Source organism: Bufo bufo, chromosome 4, assembly GCF_905171765.1.
Source record: "Bufo bufo chromosome 4, aBufBuf1.1, whole genome shotgun sequence".
Lineage (NCBI taxonomy): Eukaryota > Metazoa > Chordata > Amphibia > Anura > Bufonidae > Bufo > Bufo bufo.
The window spans coordinates 534938824-534959075 of record NC_053392.1 but is presented as its reverse complement, the minus strand read 5'-3'; the positions used below and the strand labels follow the sequence as shown (position 1 = coordinate 534959075).

At 40.7% G+C, this 20252-nt stretch overlaps 1 protein-coding gene across 1 annotated transcript; it reads right to left on the bottom strand.

Moving 5' to 3' along the window:
- Positions 1-1026: 1026 nt before the first annotated feature.
- On the bottom strand, positions 1027-19276 carry LAMP5 (lysosomal associated membrane protein family member 5). Its single transcript, XM_040430176.1, has 6 exons — positions 19219-19276; positions 18861-19033; positions 18390-18521; positions 17928-18027; positions 3500-3688; positions 1027-1205 (listed from the first exon to the last, which is right to left on the bottom strand). The coding sequence occupies exons 1-6, from the start codon at positions 19274-19276 to the stop codon at positions 1027-1029; spliced, it is 831 nt and encodes a 276-aa protein (XP_040286110.1).
- Positions 19277-20252: the final 976 nt, after the last annotated feature.

Sequence of the window (20252 nt, the reverse complement as noted above, 5' to 3'; positions counted from 1 at the left end):
AAGCATGCAGCATTCCTCCGGGCTCATACCGCCTCATGTATCAAAACTGGTGCAGACAACGCCGAGCAGTTTTCATGACAACTGATTGACTGCGATGTTTCCGGAGCAGATTAGAAAATAAAGTAATTATTGGACTGAACGCTACTGACGACTGCGCTCCGCCTTCTGCTTGCACTTGTTTTTGTATGCGAGGCATGCAGGGTTTTGTTTCTAGGCAAAATAACTGTCATAGCATAAAGGGAGACACTCGATGTCAATCTGTAGTAGAAAAGCATTTGACAATATTTGGTGCTTACAATTGTCCATAAAATCGTGTATAAAGCTTAAGATTATTTAACAATATTTATAAGCTTTTTGCCTTAGATTTCTAGCATGCATAGTTTCTGTAGTTGAGCTCCACAACAATTAATGTCTCTCAATATATGGCATTAGATATGTAGGATGATTAGCTCCTAAAATCTTAGTAATAATAATCATGTAGATAAAATTTTAAAAAAGAAAGAAAATATTTTAAAGAAAGATACACTTCAACTGGCGGGGGTTCTACACTGGGAATGTTAGGCATCATGCACACAGTCATATTATGGCTCAGTAAAAGTTTCAAGCTTTACAGAGCTGAAAGACAGTATATGAAGTATATGGGGCCATACTGTTCCTCTGCATGCCTCCCAGTACCTATGTGTTGTTCGACTATATGTCTTATTATGGAGACTTTCTTCTTTCAGTAACACAATGCTGTATGGAGGCACCATATGGCAACACATAGAGTGCCTATGGCTCCATAGTAAGAGACCATAGAGTCTCCATATGTAGCGTTGTGCATCCACTATTGCCATGTGCACTAGGCTTAAATCAGTTGATTGGTTTCCAGTGTAGTAAAAGTAAAAACTAGCGACACGTCACAGCTAAGTGAGGAAATGTTTGTAGGATACAGCTTGGAGGAAGACAGTGGAAGGAATATCAGGAAAGTGCTGTTTGCTTGTCTACCTGATAATCAATGTGCCTTGCATTTAGTTAAGTCTTTGTCTATCCCATGTGCTTATATAGAGATCTGTCTCGTGGAATTTGCACTTGGTTGGCTGTCATTTTATGATGCACGTGATATACTGCCAGAATGATCAGAATGGCCACTCCTAAGGTTATGCCTAAAATTAGAGGTAATGTCTCTTCCAGTTGTTTTTGCTGATCTGTAAGGCATCTGTAATCTGGAAGAAGAAAGGAAACAATTGTCAGTCAAATCTTCTCTACACTCTAATCAATTGTAATAACGATCAATAGCTATTGGCTTTAGTGCAAAATTTGTATTAAAATTATGGACTAAAGGTGTCTCATAACAAGGACTGGTGGCCTATTGCTAGGGGACAATGGCTGATTGGTCATCGATGGCTCTCCATTGACCGCCTGGAAAAAGCCAAAGATAGCTGACAGCAGACAGAGTGGCATGAAACTTTCCTAACCTGCTCCACTTCATTCTAATGACTAGTGGTGGTTTCAATGGTCTGAACAACAAGAGTTGGATATCTTAGAGATACTGTATGCTTCCAACCTCTAGGATGATAAAACCACTTTAGATTAAGGTGTAGCAGGTAGTAGAGCACAAGTAATTATACTGTCATTTTATCATAGTAAGTTATCATATCTATGATCACTGGTTACATTGAAGGAGCTCCCAACACGTCCCAGTGTAGTTCCCCATCTGTAAAGTCCCCTGTATACTGTGCTTGGTTTCCCCAGGCTGCTAAACTGTTGTAAAATGTACAGTATACTGTGTTATCACTATTGTAGCTCATGCCCATTCAAGTGAATAGAATTGAAACCCAATACCTGACACTGCCCATGAAACCAACCACAAAAAACAACCCATGAAAACAATAGCAAAAAAAGCCTTCTTTCCTAATCCTGAGCAACTCCTTCAATTGTGCATAGTAATTTTTCTACCTGAACCAATGGTGTTATTTGAGAAATGTTGAGCATGGATGGCGGTGGAACCCATTGTATTAATTACATATGTCATTAGTATAATTTATGGTATTAATAAAATATCGCAATAAATGCATGTGTTTGTTTATTTCCTGGTATATGTCACTATATTCCATATAAGTATCTCCATTGGGGTTCACAAGCTAATTTCTCTATCTTCCATAAACAATAGGGCTAATGGACCTATCTGTATGCTTTAAAGGCCCCATACTCGCTACTAGACTGTGATGTTTGGGAGGGAGAAGGATCCGATAAGTTGAATTTCAGTGGCAGATCCTTTTGTTCTCCAGGTAACTAAGTCGGGAGAGATAGCTGTCAGCTGAATACTTGATTGGCTGACAGTTATAGAAGATATATGAGTACCTTAAAGGGTTATTCCAGCTTTTATGTCAATTTTCAGTTTGGCCAGTATTGGACTGGTCCTAAAGTAAGTCTGTGTCCTACCAGTCCCTGGCCTTTATACATCCAGATGCGTTCTTATGCGCCACTGTAACCAATCAAAGGCCTCATAAGTGACAAGTCCCCAAGCGGCCTGAGTTCCAGCAGTGATGTGCTGCTTGGGGACAGTAATTGTCCACAGTGACGCACATGACCCTGTCCAGAAGTTTACAGACTTGGGACCATAAAGAGCAGGACTGGATGCTAGGCACTGGAATGTAGTATTGCGTAGCAAAATGAGTGATTTTTGTACTTTAGAACCAGCTCTCAGCTGGACAAATTTAAAAAACTGACATAAAAGCTGAAAAAAACTTTTGAGAGTTCAAGAAGAAACTAGAGTACCTAGAGGAAATTCCCAGGGAGGCCATAGAGTTGCCGCATTATATGGTTCTTATGATTGAAAGAGAACCTGTCACCTTAGAAATGCAGTGCAATCTGCAGGCAGCATGTTATAGAGCAGGAGGAGCTGAGCAGATTGAGGTATACCGTAGTTTTGTCCGGAATGATTCAGTAGAACTTATAATTTAATCTTTTAAATCTCTGCTCTTTCTATGCTCCAGTGGGCGGTCCTGACTGACAGCCTTCCCTGCATAGATAGCCATCAGTCACTGAAAGAAACACCCACACGACCACTGGGGTCAGAAAGAGAAGGAAATTCTGAATCTTCTCCTATAAAACTATATATATCATTCTGCTCAGCTCCTCCTGCTCTATAAAACGCTGCCTGTAGCTCAGACTGAGTAGCCAATAGGGTAGGTTAAGATTCTAAGATACGCCGGAATGAACATTGCAGAAGGTCGTGCATTGCCACTCCATTCATGGCTGTGAGACTGCCAGATATAGCCTAGTAGAGTACTCAGCTATTTCTGGTAAACCCATAGAGATGAATAGAGTGGCAGTGCAAATGCTCAATCTGCTGCTCTGTTCATTTTGGGGGCTGTGAGGGGCACAGGGCCCCCATTCCTGTAAAAGGTGGGGTCACAACGATAGGACCCCATCCAAACTAATAGTTATTATCTATCTTGTGGATAAAGGACAATTTCAAATCACCAGAATACCCCTTAAACGTTAAATGATTTACCTTCACTGTAGAGAAAGTCGCTCTTAATGTCAAATGGCTGAATGTGGACTTCAGACAGGTACAAGACCACAGTTTTCTTCTGGTCTGTGGAGGTCAGGCTGAGTTTCTCAGAGGCCTCACATTCATATGACATGCCAACTGGTGTGACCATGAGAGACAAATTATAGCGACTGGCCGTGTGCTTCCCAGCTATAGATACAAACATAAGCAATATCAATAGTCATGTACCAACTACAATCATCACCAAATATACCCAATTTCCTCATCATTTTTAGTTTCTATTTTTAACCTCCTCCTTAGACCTTTCCCAACTTCTCCTACTTATGAAGACAAGCATTCACTTCACCTGGTCTTCTCCTGACTCAGTTTCTGATTTCATTAACTCTTCTCTTTATTATTAAAAAGTCTTGTACTTCTCAGTATACACCTACCTATCACAATTTATAGACACTCTGTAGTCTTCATAGTCTCCAATCTCTTCCCTCTCCTGTCCTGATCTGGCTGACAAACATTACTATGAAACGCTCAAAAGCAGTGGCGTAGCTAGAAATGCCTGGGCCCCACAGCAAATTTTTGAATGGGGCTCCCACTCCCCCAGTAATTTTTTTGCAATCCCTTATTCATGCCGCCCCCATTCTTGTGGCTAGTAAAGATTGCTCTCTCAGACCAGGCCCGACAGCTGTTCCATTTGTTTTCTACACTGTCTATACTGTCACTGTATATAATTTCATTGTGTAATACTGTTAAGCGGGCCCTGACAAAATCTTTTAGTCCTCCTCCTCCTGGATGGGCCACTTCTGGGTCAGGGCCCCAAAGCAGCCGCTTCCCCTATAGCTATGCCCCTGCTCAAAGGTACCCTTGGTGTGGCAGTGCCTGACAATCAGAAACCTTTTGACACAAATAGCAGCAACCTTGCAGATGTTTTAAACTCATTTTCTTAAGAAGTGCTCCAGGTATGACAAACATCAGAAGTTACAACTTGGTCCTTCACCACTCCCTCTTTAGTCCTAAAGAGCAGGTGCCTTTCACAGACCTCTGTAATGACGACCTGCCCACTTATTTCAGAGTTAAATTTGACATCATCCAACATAAATTGATCTCCCAGCCACCAAGTAACATCAATCCATCCTGCATTTCCTCTGGTTCATTTTTAGCAGTTTACCAGTATAAGAGGAACAAGTCTCCAGGCTCATTCTTCTCCCCCACTACTACATACTGTACATTGGTTATCTTATTTACTCTCACCTCATCCAGTTTTTATCCCCAGCTGTCCCTAGTCACCTTACTGATATATATAATCTCTCCGTCTTGTTTGGTATAGTTCCCTCTTCTTTAAAACATGATTTTATATCCTCATTAATGAAAAAAAACATCTCTTGACCCTCCTGCACTTTTTATTAGAAGCCAATTTATAATCTCCCCCAAATCTCTCCTCAGCTTCTGGGCCATTTCATCTACTCCCGCCTAATCAACTATCTTCTCTGTAGTGTCTCCCTTGCTGTCTTCTGGTTTTCTTCCCACATGTCTGACAGTACATACAGTTTATCATTTGCCAGCTTTACTTCTTCTCTTCCCTTTGCTGTTGAGGTTCCTCAGGGTTTAATCCTAGGTCTCCTCTCTTTACAACTCCTATTGAACAGATTTGTTTTTCTGTGTCATCTCTATGCTGATGATACCCAATTATACAGTACCTCTCCTCGCACTACTACAGAAAACAAGTGATTTTTTTTTTGTCAGCTGTCTCTCCTGTTTTTACCATCTACTAACCTACATAAACCTGATATTTCCATTTCAGTGTATGGTGCTGCCATAACTCCCAGACAGCATGGTCACCTGTACCAAAAACATCTCCAGAATCCATCTTTCTCTTACTGTTGAAACAGCTAAACCCATGTTTCTAATTCATTGTCATCCATATTACTGTAACTCATTACTAAACCATCTACCCCTCAATAGACTCTCACCTCTCCAATCTATGCTGAATGCAGCAGGCTTATCTTTCTGTCCAACTGTTACGCCGATGCCTCTATCCAGTACCAGTCACTGCATTGGTTGTCCATTCACTTTAAAATAAATGTTCTGATCCTCATTCACAAAGCTCTCCATAGTGTTGCACCCTCCTACATCTCTTCCTTCACCTCTGTCATCCTACACCGTCTCTAAGTTCTGCCAATGATCTAAAACTAACATCCACCATAATCCAAACCTCCCACTCCCAGCTCAATGACTTTTCTCATGCTGCACCAGTTCTCTGGAATGCAGTACCCAGGACAGTCAGATTAATTCCAATTGTCCACATTGTTAAGCTTGCCCCAAGGGGTATGCTGGCTCTTTTTAAGGATACCAGCTGTATATGGAGACATAGTGGCAATGCTCTATGGGAAAATAAGATGCAAAGATGTATCTCCCAGGCTGTGAGAACCGTCCCACTAGTACCTTTGGAAGTGGCTCCCTATAAGTCAAAGTCTGACTTTTTAACCTTCCTTGCCCTAAAAACCATATTTTTATGCACACCTATCACATTACATATAATAACTCCTGTACTTTTATTACTATTAATCCTTAAAATATCATTCCTTCATTCAACACTGAGTCGCTCATGCAGGTTCATGTATACTGTTCAGTTAGTATAAAATACTAATAAAAGTAGAGGGATGGCACTCAAAACAATTGCGGTGTATGGAAAAAATATACTATTTATTATGGAATAGCTAATGGTAAAGGATATTAAATATTGATAGTAAAATTATCAGGTATGATAAAATGTCTATATCACACAAGCGAAAAAAAACATTCAATATAAAAAGTACATAGTAGTCAAATCATTGTAGAGATAAAAAAGATAAAAGATGAGGATGGTTGGATGATAAATAATAATAGATGATAATAGATAATAAATGTCAATACAATGCAATCCTGCTGGAAAAAAGACAATTCAGTGCAATCCTGCTGAAAAAGGCAGCCATATAGGTATGTTGGGAAAAAGAGTCTGATCTTATGTTGTGAAGACCAATGGCATCCTGATATAATATAATGTCATTTGTGAAATCCTGCTGAAAAAGAAAAGTATTCCTGGTATAGGATGAAAGGCAGTCTTGTGGACCTGTTAGAAAAAAGGGAGGTCCGGTTTCATATCATATATTTTGATAGAGAGATAGGGTACCTGTTATAAACTGAAAGATAAATAACTTTCTGTAGAGGTTTTGTTTATGAATCCCAGAGTTTATGGGGTGGAGACAAACGGATCTGATTATGTTGTTCTTCACAGATCCAGTATTGGTATGCTGTGGAATGAAGACTGCTTTGTAAGCAGGTACATTACCCTCCTTGCGGCTGTTGATGAGCTGGTCAGCGGTTCCTGTCTGGGCGGCGGTATCCACGTGTGCCGTTCCCGCTCGCTGTCTGCTCCGGCCGTTGGTTGCTGCTGGGTGTCGTCACTTCCGGTGACGTCACCTGCGATCTCCCGCTCTGTGCTGTTTGCAGTTTGCCACGTGGAGGCTAGTGGCGGGAAATGTGAACGTTGCAGCTTCTTTAGGGGGAAAAAATCAGATGGATATCTCCGGAGCTGGTCTATCGTTGTGAGATCCTTCTGGTTGTTGCTAGCTAGATGAGATAGGCTTACTCAATACCCCATACGCGTTTCAGAGCGTCTTGCTCCTTCATCAGTGGGAATGAGTAGCCTGTTTCTTTTTCAGAATATATATGTGCCTAATTGGATCCAATTAGTGGATATGGGAGTGGTCGAGGTTTTTTTCTGAATATAGGAGTGGTCAAAGTTTTTTTGCTTTTCTTTACTTTTATTGACTGCTTCTTTTCTTTGGATCAGTAGTGTCAGAAATCTTCAGGAGAATGGGTAATCCAACATAATGGATGGACAGTTTATCAGATATCAAAGTAGAGGGAATATAATATATACTTGTATATATAATTAAATTATTATTGATTAAAAATCATGAATAAAATACTAAATAGAATAAATAAAATACAAGGATAGTAGCTGATATACTCGAGGTATGAGTACTAAAATGGATGGATAGGTCCCATGGGTTAGTGTGTACCCAGTTATAGAGTAAAAAGATAATGTGGTAGTACTAGTGGTTATGTTAGGCTGTTGTCATTTCTTTTAGTTTTAGTTTTTTAGTTTTTTCGGAGGTGATAATGTTTTCAGATGGAGGTGGATACTTGATAGTGTATTAGGGGAGGGGCCCACCCGGGAAGAGGGGTTGGAGTGCTGGTAAGCAGCCGGACTACGACCCCAATTCCCAAGGGGGGCACCCCACCAAGAGCGGAATCTCAGTTATTTTATAGAAAGCCGAAGATTTCCATCTCTGCATTTAGGCCTTTCGGGATTAGTGTATTGAATTCGAATATTTTCCTAGATTCGGACCTAGACATGGCAGCTATGTGGTTACCACCTCTCCATTGGCGTGTAATTCTTTCTATGGCTACATAGGTGAGTGATGATGGATCGCAGTTATGATGTTCTTTGTAGTGTCTGGAAACAGAATGCAGCTCGTAACCCTTTTTGATGTTTGAGATGTGTTCAGATATTCTCGTTTTGAGTAATCTCTTTGTGCGCCCTACATATTGTTTAAGACAGGGGCATTATAGAACATAGATGACACTATTGGAATGGCAGGTGTTCCCGAATTTCATGTTTGTATGTATTATTAGTTGATTGGACTGTTGTTGTTTTTTTAGGAAAATTTGTAATTTTGCAGTTGTTGCATTTCCTGCATCTAAAAAAACCCTGTAGTGATAGCCAACTTTGGTTTGGTTTGGTCATATTTTTTCTGATTGTTGGTGCTATGCGTAGGCCTAAATTGGGAGCTCTGGTATATGTAATCTGTGGTTTATCTGGAAGTAGTTGGCCTATAGTTTTGTCACTTAGGATGTGGTGCCAGTGTTTGTGGATACTTGTCTCTAGTTTTTTATAGTGGGCATTGTATGGTAGAATTAATCTTGGGGTTTCTTCTTTTTTGGTTGTGGTTGTAGTGGTTTCATTGCTGATGTCAAAGAATTTTGTTCTGTCCATTGCTCTTACTTTATCTAGAGATCTGTTTATTGTTATCAATGGATAATCTTTTGCTAGAAATTGTTTCTTCAGATTGTTCGCTTCTGTTTCAAATTGGCTGTCCAGTGTACAATTTCTTTTCAGGCGTCTGAACTGGCTGGTAGGGATGTTTAATAGCCAGCTGGGTAAATGGCAGCTGGAATGTAGAATGAAATTATTTTTCATCACTGGTTTCTGATATGTGCTGCATTGTAGTTTGTTTTCAGTTGTTTTAATTAATAGGTCAAGAAATTCTACTTGTGTTTGGCTTATATTAGCTGTCAATGTTATATTTCTGTCATTTGTGTTGATGTTCTCTAAGAATGTATCCAGACTGACCCTCGTGTCACTCCAGATGAAAAAGATATCATCAATGTATCTCCGCCATAGTACCAGGCTCGTCCCCAGTAGTGGGGTGATGAAGTCATGTTCCCACTGGGCCATGAAAATGTTGGCATAACTGGGGGCGAACCTGGTACCCATGGCGGTCCCTCTTTGTTGTAGATAAAATGTTGAATCGAATATAAAATAATTGTGGGTTAAAATGAAGGAAACTCCTTCTATTAAAAAATCTATTTGATCTATATGTAGGGTCTGGTAGTGTTTCAATTGTTCTCTTAGAGCGGCAGTGCCGTGGTTATGGTTAATGATAGTGTAGAGGGAGTTGACGTCCATCGTGCAGAGTAGCCAGTGGTTTTGGTATTTTATCTGTTCGATTGTCCTCACAATGTCTGTGGTGTCTTTAACATATGATGGTATTAGTTTGACAGTCGGTTGTAGTAGTCTGTCTATGTACTGGGAGAGGTTGGAGGTGAGGGATCCGATTCCTGAAATAATTGGTCTGCCTGGAGGGTGAGTTTGGTGTTTGTGAATCTTTGGTAGGCAATAGAATACCGGAATTCTATTATGGGGACTTGTGATGAATGTAAATTCCTGTTCGTTAAGGATACCTTTTTCTTTGCCTATTTGTGTGAGAGTTACTAGTTCTCTATAGAAGTCGTCAGTGGGATCTTTTTTCAGGGTGGTATATGTGTGTGGATCTGATAGTTGTCTCAAACATTCTGACATATAGTCTTCTGTGTTTAGTAGGACAATTGCTCCACCTTTGTCTGCTGGTCTTATGGTCAGGTTTAAGGTTGATTGTATCTGTTTAATTGCATGTATCTCTCTTTTGGTTATATTATAGTGTGTTTTATTAAGATTCATTTTCCTGATGTCAGATTCTAAGCATTTTCGGAATGTGGCTATGTTGTCTCCCATTTCTTGTTTTGGGTATTTGGTTGATTTGATTTTCAAATCGGTATGGTTATAAATAGAGGGTCGTGGATTGTCTGTGGGTATGGGGTTCTTAATAAAATATTTTTTCAAACAAAGTTTTCTTACATATTTTTCTATTCCTATATAGGCACTGAATTTATCCATTGTGGCTGTGGGTGAAAATTTCAATCCCTTATTGAGTAATTTCTGTTGTGTCTCGTTTAGTTCGGTATTGCTCAGATTGACAATAATATTCATTGAATTGTCTAGGTCCTGTGGTATCTGTTCTGTTTTCTTCTTGTGTCTACCCCTTCTTGTCTTTGTGTTTTGTAATCTAATGTTCTGGGTAGGTATTCTCTTTGTGGGTCTGGCATTGTCTGGTGATTCGTGTGGTGGTGTTGGTGATGGGAGATGTGTGTTGGGGTCTCTTCTCGGTGTTCCCTGTGGTGTTGGGGAGTGTTCTATGATCTGGGTGGGTTTTCTTTGTGTGCTTCGTTCCTGTGTCTCAAGTTGTATTTGTGGGTCGGGGTTGGTGCTCTCTTGTGTCTTTGTGGGGAGCGTGGGTGGTGTCGTGTCCTTGTTCTGTGATGGGGCGGGGTTTGGTCTAAAAAATGAGGTGAAGTGAGTGATTCAAAGTAATTGTTGGTTGGGATATTGTATCGATCTTGGATATTCTTCCTGATTTGTTTCTCTCCTTGTCTTTCAAAGGGAATATCCATTAGCTTAGTGGGGACATGTGGTGTGTATTCTCTATGATTGGTCTGGTTGTTTAGTCTATTATGCATGTGACTCTGTTGTGTGTTATGTTTTAATTTTTTATTTTTTCTAGTTATAATCGTATTTTCTAGATTATCAAGACTTGTGCAGATTCTTTCCTGCCATACATTGAAGGAGTCGTCTTTTGGTATTTTGTCTATTATTCCTTTTAGTTTTGTAATTTGTAATCTGGTGTCTTCTAGGATCTGGGAGCGTCTTTTAATTATTAGTTGTATAAGTATACCTGACTGGGTTTGTAAGAATTTGTCCCATTCTTGTTTAAACTCATCGCTATATAAGTCGTCTGCTGGCTCTTTTGTTAGCATTAGTCCCTTTGGTATTAGTCCTTTTAGTAGGTATTGGTTGAGGGATTTAATCTCCCATTCTTGTCTGAGTTGTTTGTGTAAGAGTTTTTCGAGTTCTCTAAATGTATCAGAACTGGATCTATTTGTAGGGTTAATGGGGGTAAGATCGTCCGTTAGGTCAAATGTGTAGGTTTCAATTGTTTTTGATTTTTTCTCCATACAGTCCCAAATGTCCATCTTAGTGAGAATAGGAGCTCTGCCAAATGGGTAAAGTGAAATAGATAAAGTATAAAAGTGAGGCGGCTCTCTATTGGCAAGAGGATGGAATATGGTGCTCAATCCGAACAGAGCGTACCCAACGCTTGTAGTGGGGGAATACAAATAAAAGTAGAGGGATGGCACTCAAAACAATTGCGGTGTATGGAAAAAATATACTATTTATTATGGAATAGCTAATGGTAAAGGATATTGAATATTGATAGTAAAATTATCAGGTATGATAAAATGTCTATATCACACAAGCGAAAAAAAAACATTCAATATAAAAAGTACATAGTAGTCAAATCATTGTAGAGATAAAAAAGATAAAAGATGAGGATGGTTGGATGATAAATAATAATAGATGATAATAGATAATAAATATCAATACAATGCAATCCTGCTGGAAAAAAGACAATTCAGTGCAATCCTGCTGAAAAAGGCAGTCCTATAGGTATGTTGGGAAAAAGAGTCTGATCTTATGTTGTGAAGACCAATGGCATCCTGATATAATATAATGTCATTTGTGAAATCCTGCTGAAAAAGAAAAGTATTCCTGGTATAGGATGAAAGGCAGTCTTGTGGACCTGTTAGAAAAAAGGGAGGTCCGGTTTCATATCATATATTTTGATAGAGAGATAGGGTACCTGTTATAAACTGAAAGATAAATAACTTTCTGTAGAGGTTTTGTTTATGAATCCCAGAGTTTATGGGGTGGAGACAAACGGATCTGATTATGTTGTTCTTCACAGATCCAGTATTGGTATGCTGTGGAATGAAGACTGCTTTGTAAGCAGGTACATTACCCTCCTTGCGGCTGTTGATGAGCTGGTCAGCGGTTCCTGTCTGGGCGGCGGTATCCACGTGTGCCGTTCCCGCTCGCTGTCTGCTCCGGCCGTTGGTTGCTGCTGGGTGTCGTCACTTCCGGTGACGTCACCTGCGATCTCCCGCTCTGTGCTGTTTGCAGTTTGCCACGTGGAGGCTAGTGGCGGGAAATGTGAACGTTGCAGCTTCTTTAGGGGGAAAAAATCAGATGGATAGCTCCGGAGCTGGTCTATCGTTGTGAGATCCTTCTGGTTGTTGCTAGCTAGATGAGATAGGCTTACTCAATACCCCATACGCGTTTCAGAGCGTCTTGCTCCTTCATCAGTGGGAATGAGTAGCCTGTTTCTTTTTCAGAATATATATGTGCCTGATTGGATCCAATTAGTGGATATGGGAGTGGTCGAGGTTTGACCACTCCTATATTCAGAAAAAAACCTCGACCACTCCCATATCCACTAATTGGATCCAATTAGGCACATATATATTCTGAAAAAGAAACAGGCTACTCATTCCCACTGATGAAGGAGCAAGACGCTCTGAAACGCGTATGGGGTATTGAGTAAGCCTATCTCATCTAGCTAGCAACAACCAGAAGGATCTCACAACGATAGACCAGCTCCGGAGCTATCCATCTGATTTTTTCCCCCTAAAGAAGCTGCAACGTTCACATTTCCCGCCACTAGCCTCCACGTGGCAAACTGCAAACAGCACAGAGCGGGAGATCGCAGGTGACGTCACCGGAAGTGACGACACCCAGCAGCAACCAACGGCCGGAGCAGACAGCGAGCGGGAACGGCACACGTGGATACCGCCGCCCAGACAGGAACCGCTGACCAGCTCATCAACAGCCGCAAGGAGGGTAATGTACCTGCTTACAAAGCAGTCTTCATTCCACAGCATACCAATACTGGATCTGTGAAGAACAACATAATCAGATCCGTTTGTCTCCACCCCATAAACTCTGGGATTCATAAACAAAACCTCTACAGAAAGTTATTTATCTTTCAGTTTATAACAGGTACCCTATCTCTCTATCAAAATATATGATATGAAACCGGACCTCCCTTTTTTCTAACAGGTCCACAAGACTGCCTTTCATCCTATACCAGGAATACTTTTCTTTTTCAGCAGGATTTCACAAATGACATTATATTATATCAGGATGCCATTGGTCTTCACAACATAAGATCAGACTCTTTTTCCCAACATACCTATAGGACTGCCTTTTTCAGCAGGATTGCACTGAATTGTCTTTTTTCCAGCAGGATTGCATTGTATTGACATTTATTATCTATTATCATCTATTATTATTTATCATCCAACCATCCTCATCTTTTATCTTTTTTATCTCTACAATGATTTGACTACTATGTACTTTTTATATTGAATGTTTTTTTTTCGCTTATGTGATATAGACATTTTATCATACCTGATAATTTTACTATCAATATTCAATATCCTTTACCATTAGCTATTCCATAATAAATAGTATATTTTTTCCATACACCGCAATTGTTTTGAGTGCCATCCCTCTACTTTTATTTGTATTCCCCCACTACAAGCGTTGGGTACGCTCTGTTCGGATTGAGCACCATATTCCATCCTCTTGCCAATAGAGAGCCGCCTCACTTTTATACTTTAGTATAAAATACTGGCAGACCATTATACAAAACACGCACTTTAACTTCATATTTCCTAATAAATTCTAAGATCATGGGAGCAGTGTCCTATACTTTGAATTGTTCATTACTCTGTAGATTTCTCTCTGAAATGAAGTGCTACAGATTATATAGATGCCAGTGTCAGACTGGGGTGCTTAGGGCCCACCAGTGGAAATCATTCTAGGGGCCCACCCTACAGCTACCAAAAAGAAATATTACTTGTTCATTTTTTGGGCTCATGGAAATAAATATTTGCAGTTTAGCACACAATACAGTGTGCAAAACATAACGCTATTGTGCACTGCTCTATATCAGATTGTTTCTCGTTAAGGTGCTCATTGTAGTTGATAACCTAATCTGTTAAGGTCCCTATGCAGAGCGCAACAGAGCAGGAGATTGTTGGGAAGGAAGCGTTCCTTCCCGACAATTGCCTGCTCTTTAACGGAGGAGAACGCTGTATTTACATGCAGTGATCTCCATTGTATGGGGAGCAGTGATCACTACTGTCAGTGTTCTTCCCCATACTGACTAGTTGTTTGCCGGCAGCAGATCGTGATTACACAGCACAATCTACTTCCAGTAAATGATCATTTTTATGTGCGCACAAACGATCGAATTACGGTACCCGATGAATGAGCGTTTTTTTTCGTTCATCAGGTAATCAGCCTACACAGCATCCACCGCAGTCAGTACGCCCAAGAGCTACTAAAGCGAGCAACACGGTAACCTGTGTCACAGTGAACTACACTGTGACAATGTCTATTTTTTATTTATTTTTTTACATTAAAAAAACATTTTTTTTAAATCATGTTTCCATTTCTGAAAGCCATATTTTTTTATTTTTATGCCAATGATCTTGCGTAGGAGGTCCTTTTTTGCAGGAAAGTTGACATATTTATTGTTGCATTTTTTGAGTGCATATGATTTTTTGATAGTTTAATATTGCACTTTTGTGGAGCAAGGGGAACAAAAAATGTCAGTTTTTTTATGGAATTCACCTGAGGGGATAGTTCATGTCATATTTTTATAGAGCAGGTCGTTACAGACGCAGCGATACCTAATATGTCTATTTTTTATTTCTATTAAAGGGGTCATCTCAGACAATGGCGGCATATCGCTGGGATATGCCCCCATTGTCTTATAGGTGTGGGACACACCGCTGGGATCCGCACCTATATTGAGAACGGAGCCCCGAAAGTGGCACTGCGCATACGCAGCCGCCCTCTATTCATTTTCTATAGGGCCACCACAAATAGCCGAGCACTGGCTTGGCTATTTCCGTTGGGCCCATAGAAGTGAATGAGAGTGGTGGCCTGTCATGCGCAGCGCTCTCCCATTCACTTCTATGGGGAGACCACTTGGTGGTGGCCAGACCGGAGTCCTCCAGCCATCACCTTGCGAGGCTCCATTACTGATATAAGTGGGACCCACATCTATAAGACAAGCCATATGCCCCCATTGTCTGAGATCAGACAATCCCTTTACAGTATGTTTTACACAGTGAAAACATTTCTGAAAAGAAAATATCTTTTTGTGTTACCATTTTCTGAAAGCCATATTTTTTTAAATTTTTTGGGCGATGTACCGTAGGAGCTTGTTTATTGCAGGATGAGGTGACGGTTTGATTGGTACCATTTCGGAGTACATACAATTTTTAGATTGCTTGGCATTAGACTTTTTGTGAGGCAAGTTGACCAAAAAAATGGCTGTTTTATCACAGTTTTTTTTAAAAATTTTTAATGGCATTCCATCTGAGGGGATAGATCATGTCATCGTTACAGATGCAGCGATATCTAATATATGTCTGTTTTTCTTTTTTTTTCTGTTATTTATAATTTTATATGACTTTATTATGGGAAACCTGTGTTTTTTTTTTACTTGAAATCTAGGTATCCTACAGGTTAATACAAAAAAAAAACAACTAAAGCACAAAATTGAACTAAAAATACTGTATTTTTTTTACATTTACATCTACGGAGGGCTGATCTGTACTTTATATTGATACCGTATGTTGGAGTGTGTGATTTTTTGCAATATTTATTCAAATTTTTGTAGCACGCAATTATAATTCTGATATAGAACTACAGCATGTTGCAGGAAAACTACAACTCCCAGCAGGTCCTGAAGGTTTGCATCTTACAGTGCATGCTAGGAGTTGTAATTTCAAGAGGCGAATGCAGTAAAATGTGAAATTATATTTTTATTAAACTATAGATTTACATATATTTTATTATACTGGCTTGGGGGACTAGCGGCAGCCTGTGATGTCCACTACTGAGTCACAGGCAGCTTCTGTTTCATGGGGGACACAGCAGTACCGCGCTCTGCAGACTTCAGAAAATGGGCGGGCGGCAGGGCTCTGTGAGGACGCAGCGTGCGTGCAGTGCAGGGAGTGAGAAGGAAGTGCAGGCACATATCAAGAGGTGGGGCCCGCCGCTCACTGAAAGATGGCAGTGCCTGCATCATTGCAGGGCAAGTTAAGTGGCGAGATGATCTGTGTAGCTCTGCTCTTCCTATTGAAGAGGTAGGCAGCAGCACTTGCCAGCGGAAAGCTGGGGATGCCTGCCGCTGCTGATTAATATGTAGACTGTAACTAGGCAGGGGCCCACCGAGGATTTCCCCGGCTCCCCGGTGGGCCAGTTTAGGGTTCTGGGGGTGTTGTATTTATTCCTTTGTCTGTACTTTTTGTGGGGTCTGAATTTATTTGATTTGATACAGGGGCTAGTGATAGCTACATAAGTATCGGGCCAACATTTCTTGGCAGTAAACTCTGCAGTCATCAGGAGACGTCAGTAGTTTAATTGGTTATATATAGAAGAAACAGTGAGGGGACATCTACAATCAGTGGAGACATCACCTGTGAGTCACTGGATTTACAGAAGAGTTGTCGCCTCTCCTGACATGCTTGTTATAGTAGATCATTATGTTCCCCCAAAACTCTCCATGTAGCCTAGCCCTAATTGAGAACTGGGTGTTATCATTCCCCTTGTCAAGAGGCTGTGTCTTTACATGATTGGACACTGTCAGTATGTAGGGACACAGCCCTTTGGGAAGGAGAATGGTAACAGCCAGTTGTCAATGCTAGGATAGACAAGTGGTGAGGATGTCAATAGACATAGTGTGGGACAGAAACCCAAGTTTTGGGGAGAACCCAGAACCATTGGTTTACTTCAGCTCAGCTGAGCTGCAATACCCTGACCTGCACACCGTACAGTGTCCATAGCCTTTTGCCTCTGGCTCTGTCCACTGTATAGTTTCTGGCAGCCAGAAACAGCTGATCAATGTGGGCCCCAGGTGTCGGACCCCACCGATCTGATATTGATGATCTATCTTGAGGATCAGTCATCAATATCTAAGTCCAAGAAAACCCCATTAATACACCAGTGTATGTAGGCCCCTTATTTTCCAACAGCTGACTTGTCAAAAGCAAGTACTGAAGCATGGCGGTATATCATAGTGCTATGCCATAACTCGCAATTGTGGAAGAACCTCTGCCTGCAGTATAGTCTACACGGAGTTCACTGAATGCAGATTTATGCAGTGCTGGTTAAATTCAATAGGAGCTTTAAATATTCACAGTAGTTCTGGTAGCTGTAGAAAAAAAATTATCCCTATACTTCAAGGGGTTTTTCTAATGTGCATGTGTCATTTTTACCCATATGCATCCATAAATCATTTCTGGGGTGTCGTTTGAGAAGCTGCAGAGGTAGTGGTTTCATCCAGGACATGGTAAAGAGCAGGCTGAAAGGTCCCTTGGCCACATAAGAAGACACCATCATCATAAATGGCACATAGATGGTACATAGATACCCTGTTATCAATTTTCATTGGGGCCCAGGAGCTGTACATTACCCCTCTGTAGATATGAATTATATGCTAATATTTGAAGGTGTTATCTATAAATTGTAAACTTCTTACGCTAGCAATATTCCATATTCCATAGAAACAAGACCCAGATGGGAGAGCTTGGGGCAGTCAAGCAAGCAATGTACTCAGCAATGGATGAACATCTGTTGGTGGCACATCCGCAGTCAACTGAACGAAATGACTCAGCTACTGCAGATCCTTCTCCTCTGACCATATTAGCTTCCCTTATTTACTCTGCTGTAGAAAATGCATAAATTGTGGGTTTTCACTTATTCAAGAGGTTCCCTTGCAGAAAATCTAAGTGTTTTCAGGCCACGTTTCACTATATACTGGAAGTACAATGCAGCAAGCTCCTGGTCCCCTGCTGCGTGCTGGAGTAGACAATCGTGATTGGACTTTGGACAATGAAAATGATAGCGTATGCCGCAGTGCCTGCAGATACTCACGTCTTGCACCATTTTTGAAGTTTGCGCGGTCGGATAAGTCATACATGAACTGAATTTTATTCATTTTCCAGTTTCCTCCACTGGATTTTGTAGAATCATCCTACGAATGACATAAATAGTTGACATGAATCAATGCGGTCCCAAACACTTAAGTGACAGGTCATTAAGTTTTAAGATCATTGTAGCGAATAATGTAGCAGATGTAGCAGAGCTATTGTCAGTCGTCCGTTCTTTTGTGCACCATGATAACCTCATACTATAGATCCCTCAGAAGATTCACCTGCATTTAACATCATATCAACATGCTTTGAGACTAAGTGACAAACCCATCTCAGCTACATCAGTAAACTGCTAGTGGAGAAAGGATTTTGACAATATTAATTACAATTTGTGTGTCTTATTGAGTAGATCTACCTGAATGACTAAGTCATGTCGTATTGTAACATGGAATATCTGTGTTACCTTAATGAAGAATAATTTCAGCGTGCAGGATTTGTCTGACCACGTTAAATGCAGTTCAGACTCATTATTCCAGCATTTCCCCTTTATTTCCGTATCTCTGGGTAACTGGATAACAGCGTCTTCCACATTCCACTGAAACACATAAATCATCGTCATCGCAGCGCTATAGAGTACTATTCTCTTGAATATACTATACTGTACTCTCCCATTGCACAATGCATGCATTCACTAAATGCATATAGTAAATTCTGGGCTGAAATATGATATATATTAACCTATTCTCCTACATAATTCTACGACCACTTTTGTACATTACTCATGCAGTCACCAATGGCACTGTGCTTTAGTTAACCCATTCATTACTGCCCTTTTAGGTGATGCTTGGGAACAAAGAAAACTTTTCAAATCCAGTTATTGCATTTCTCATTTAGGAGACTGTAATGGTTAATGCATTCAGACAAGACTACTTACATCCACTTCATTACTGGCGGGGACCTCATAAGGAACAAGTATCTTCGCTGAGAATTCTGCCATCAGACAGGTTGTCCCATTTTCTCGAATTGCAAAGATATTTTTGTCAGGATTACTAGACAGCCCTGAGAGATTCTCAACTTCTTGTTCTGCCATACTAGGACCAATTATGTCTGTGGAACAAGAAGAAACACAATTCACCTCCTGCTGTAGCACACACTGCGGGATTATCATTCCTGCAGACCTTACACATTACACATGGTGCTACTACTACTGGTCTACTGCATGCTCAGAGCAATGAAGATTTAAGGTACGTGGATAGCTAAGCCCCCCAGTGTGATGAAATATGAACACTTACATGAAAGAAAAAGCAGTAGGTGCATTCCCAGGACTTGAGTGGAGATGCAGATATCCATGCTTGGAAAGACTTTTTGCAGTTCCCCAAGAAATACTGAGAGGGCTGTGTTATGTGGCAGGTTGCTGTACTGGGCAGTGCTAGCAGAGAATCATCCAGCCCTCAGTCTGTACAGTCTTCAACTGACTCACTGGATCTCTGCAGGCAAAAAGTGATTGCTGCTAAAGTGCAGAAGTAACCACAGATTTACATAGGAGAAGACTTGCAATCCAAGGTGCTGAAAAGCAAGCAGGGTGCGCAAGAAGGTTAAATCTCTGCAGATACAAGTAAGAGATCTCTATAGAAACAAGTGATCACTGTACAAGCTGCTGAAGGAGGTTAGATCTCTGTAGGTGCAAGTAATGGATGTCCAGTCTGCTGAAAAAGGTTACAATAGATCTCTATAGACACAAGTTACCACTGTCCCAGGTGCTGAAGGAGGTTAGATCTCTGTAGGTACAAGTAATGGATGTCCAGTCTGCTGAAGAAGGTTACAGCAGATCTCTATAGACACAAGTGATCACTGTCCAAGCTGCTGAAGGAGGTTAGATCTCTGTATGTACAAGTAATGGATGTCCAGTCTGCTGAAAAAGGTTACAGTAGATCTCTATAGACACAAGTTACCACTGTCCCAGCTGCTGAAGGAGGTTAGATCTCTGTAGGTACAAGTAATGGATGTCCGGTCTGCTGAAGAACGTTACAGCAGATCTCTATAAACACAAGTGACCACTGTCCCAGCTGCTGAAGGAGGTTAGATCTCTGTAGGTGCAAGTAATGGATGTCCAGTCTGCTGAAGAAGGTTACAGCAGATCTCTATAAACACAAGTGACCACTGTGCCAGCTGCTGAAGGAGGTTAGATCTCTGTAGGTACAAATAATGGATGTCCAGTCTGCTGAAGAAGGTTACAGTAGATCTCTATAAACACAAGTGACCACTGTCCCAGCTGCTGAAGGAGGTTAGATCTCTGTAGGTGCAAGTAATGGATGTTCAGTCTGCC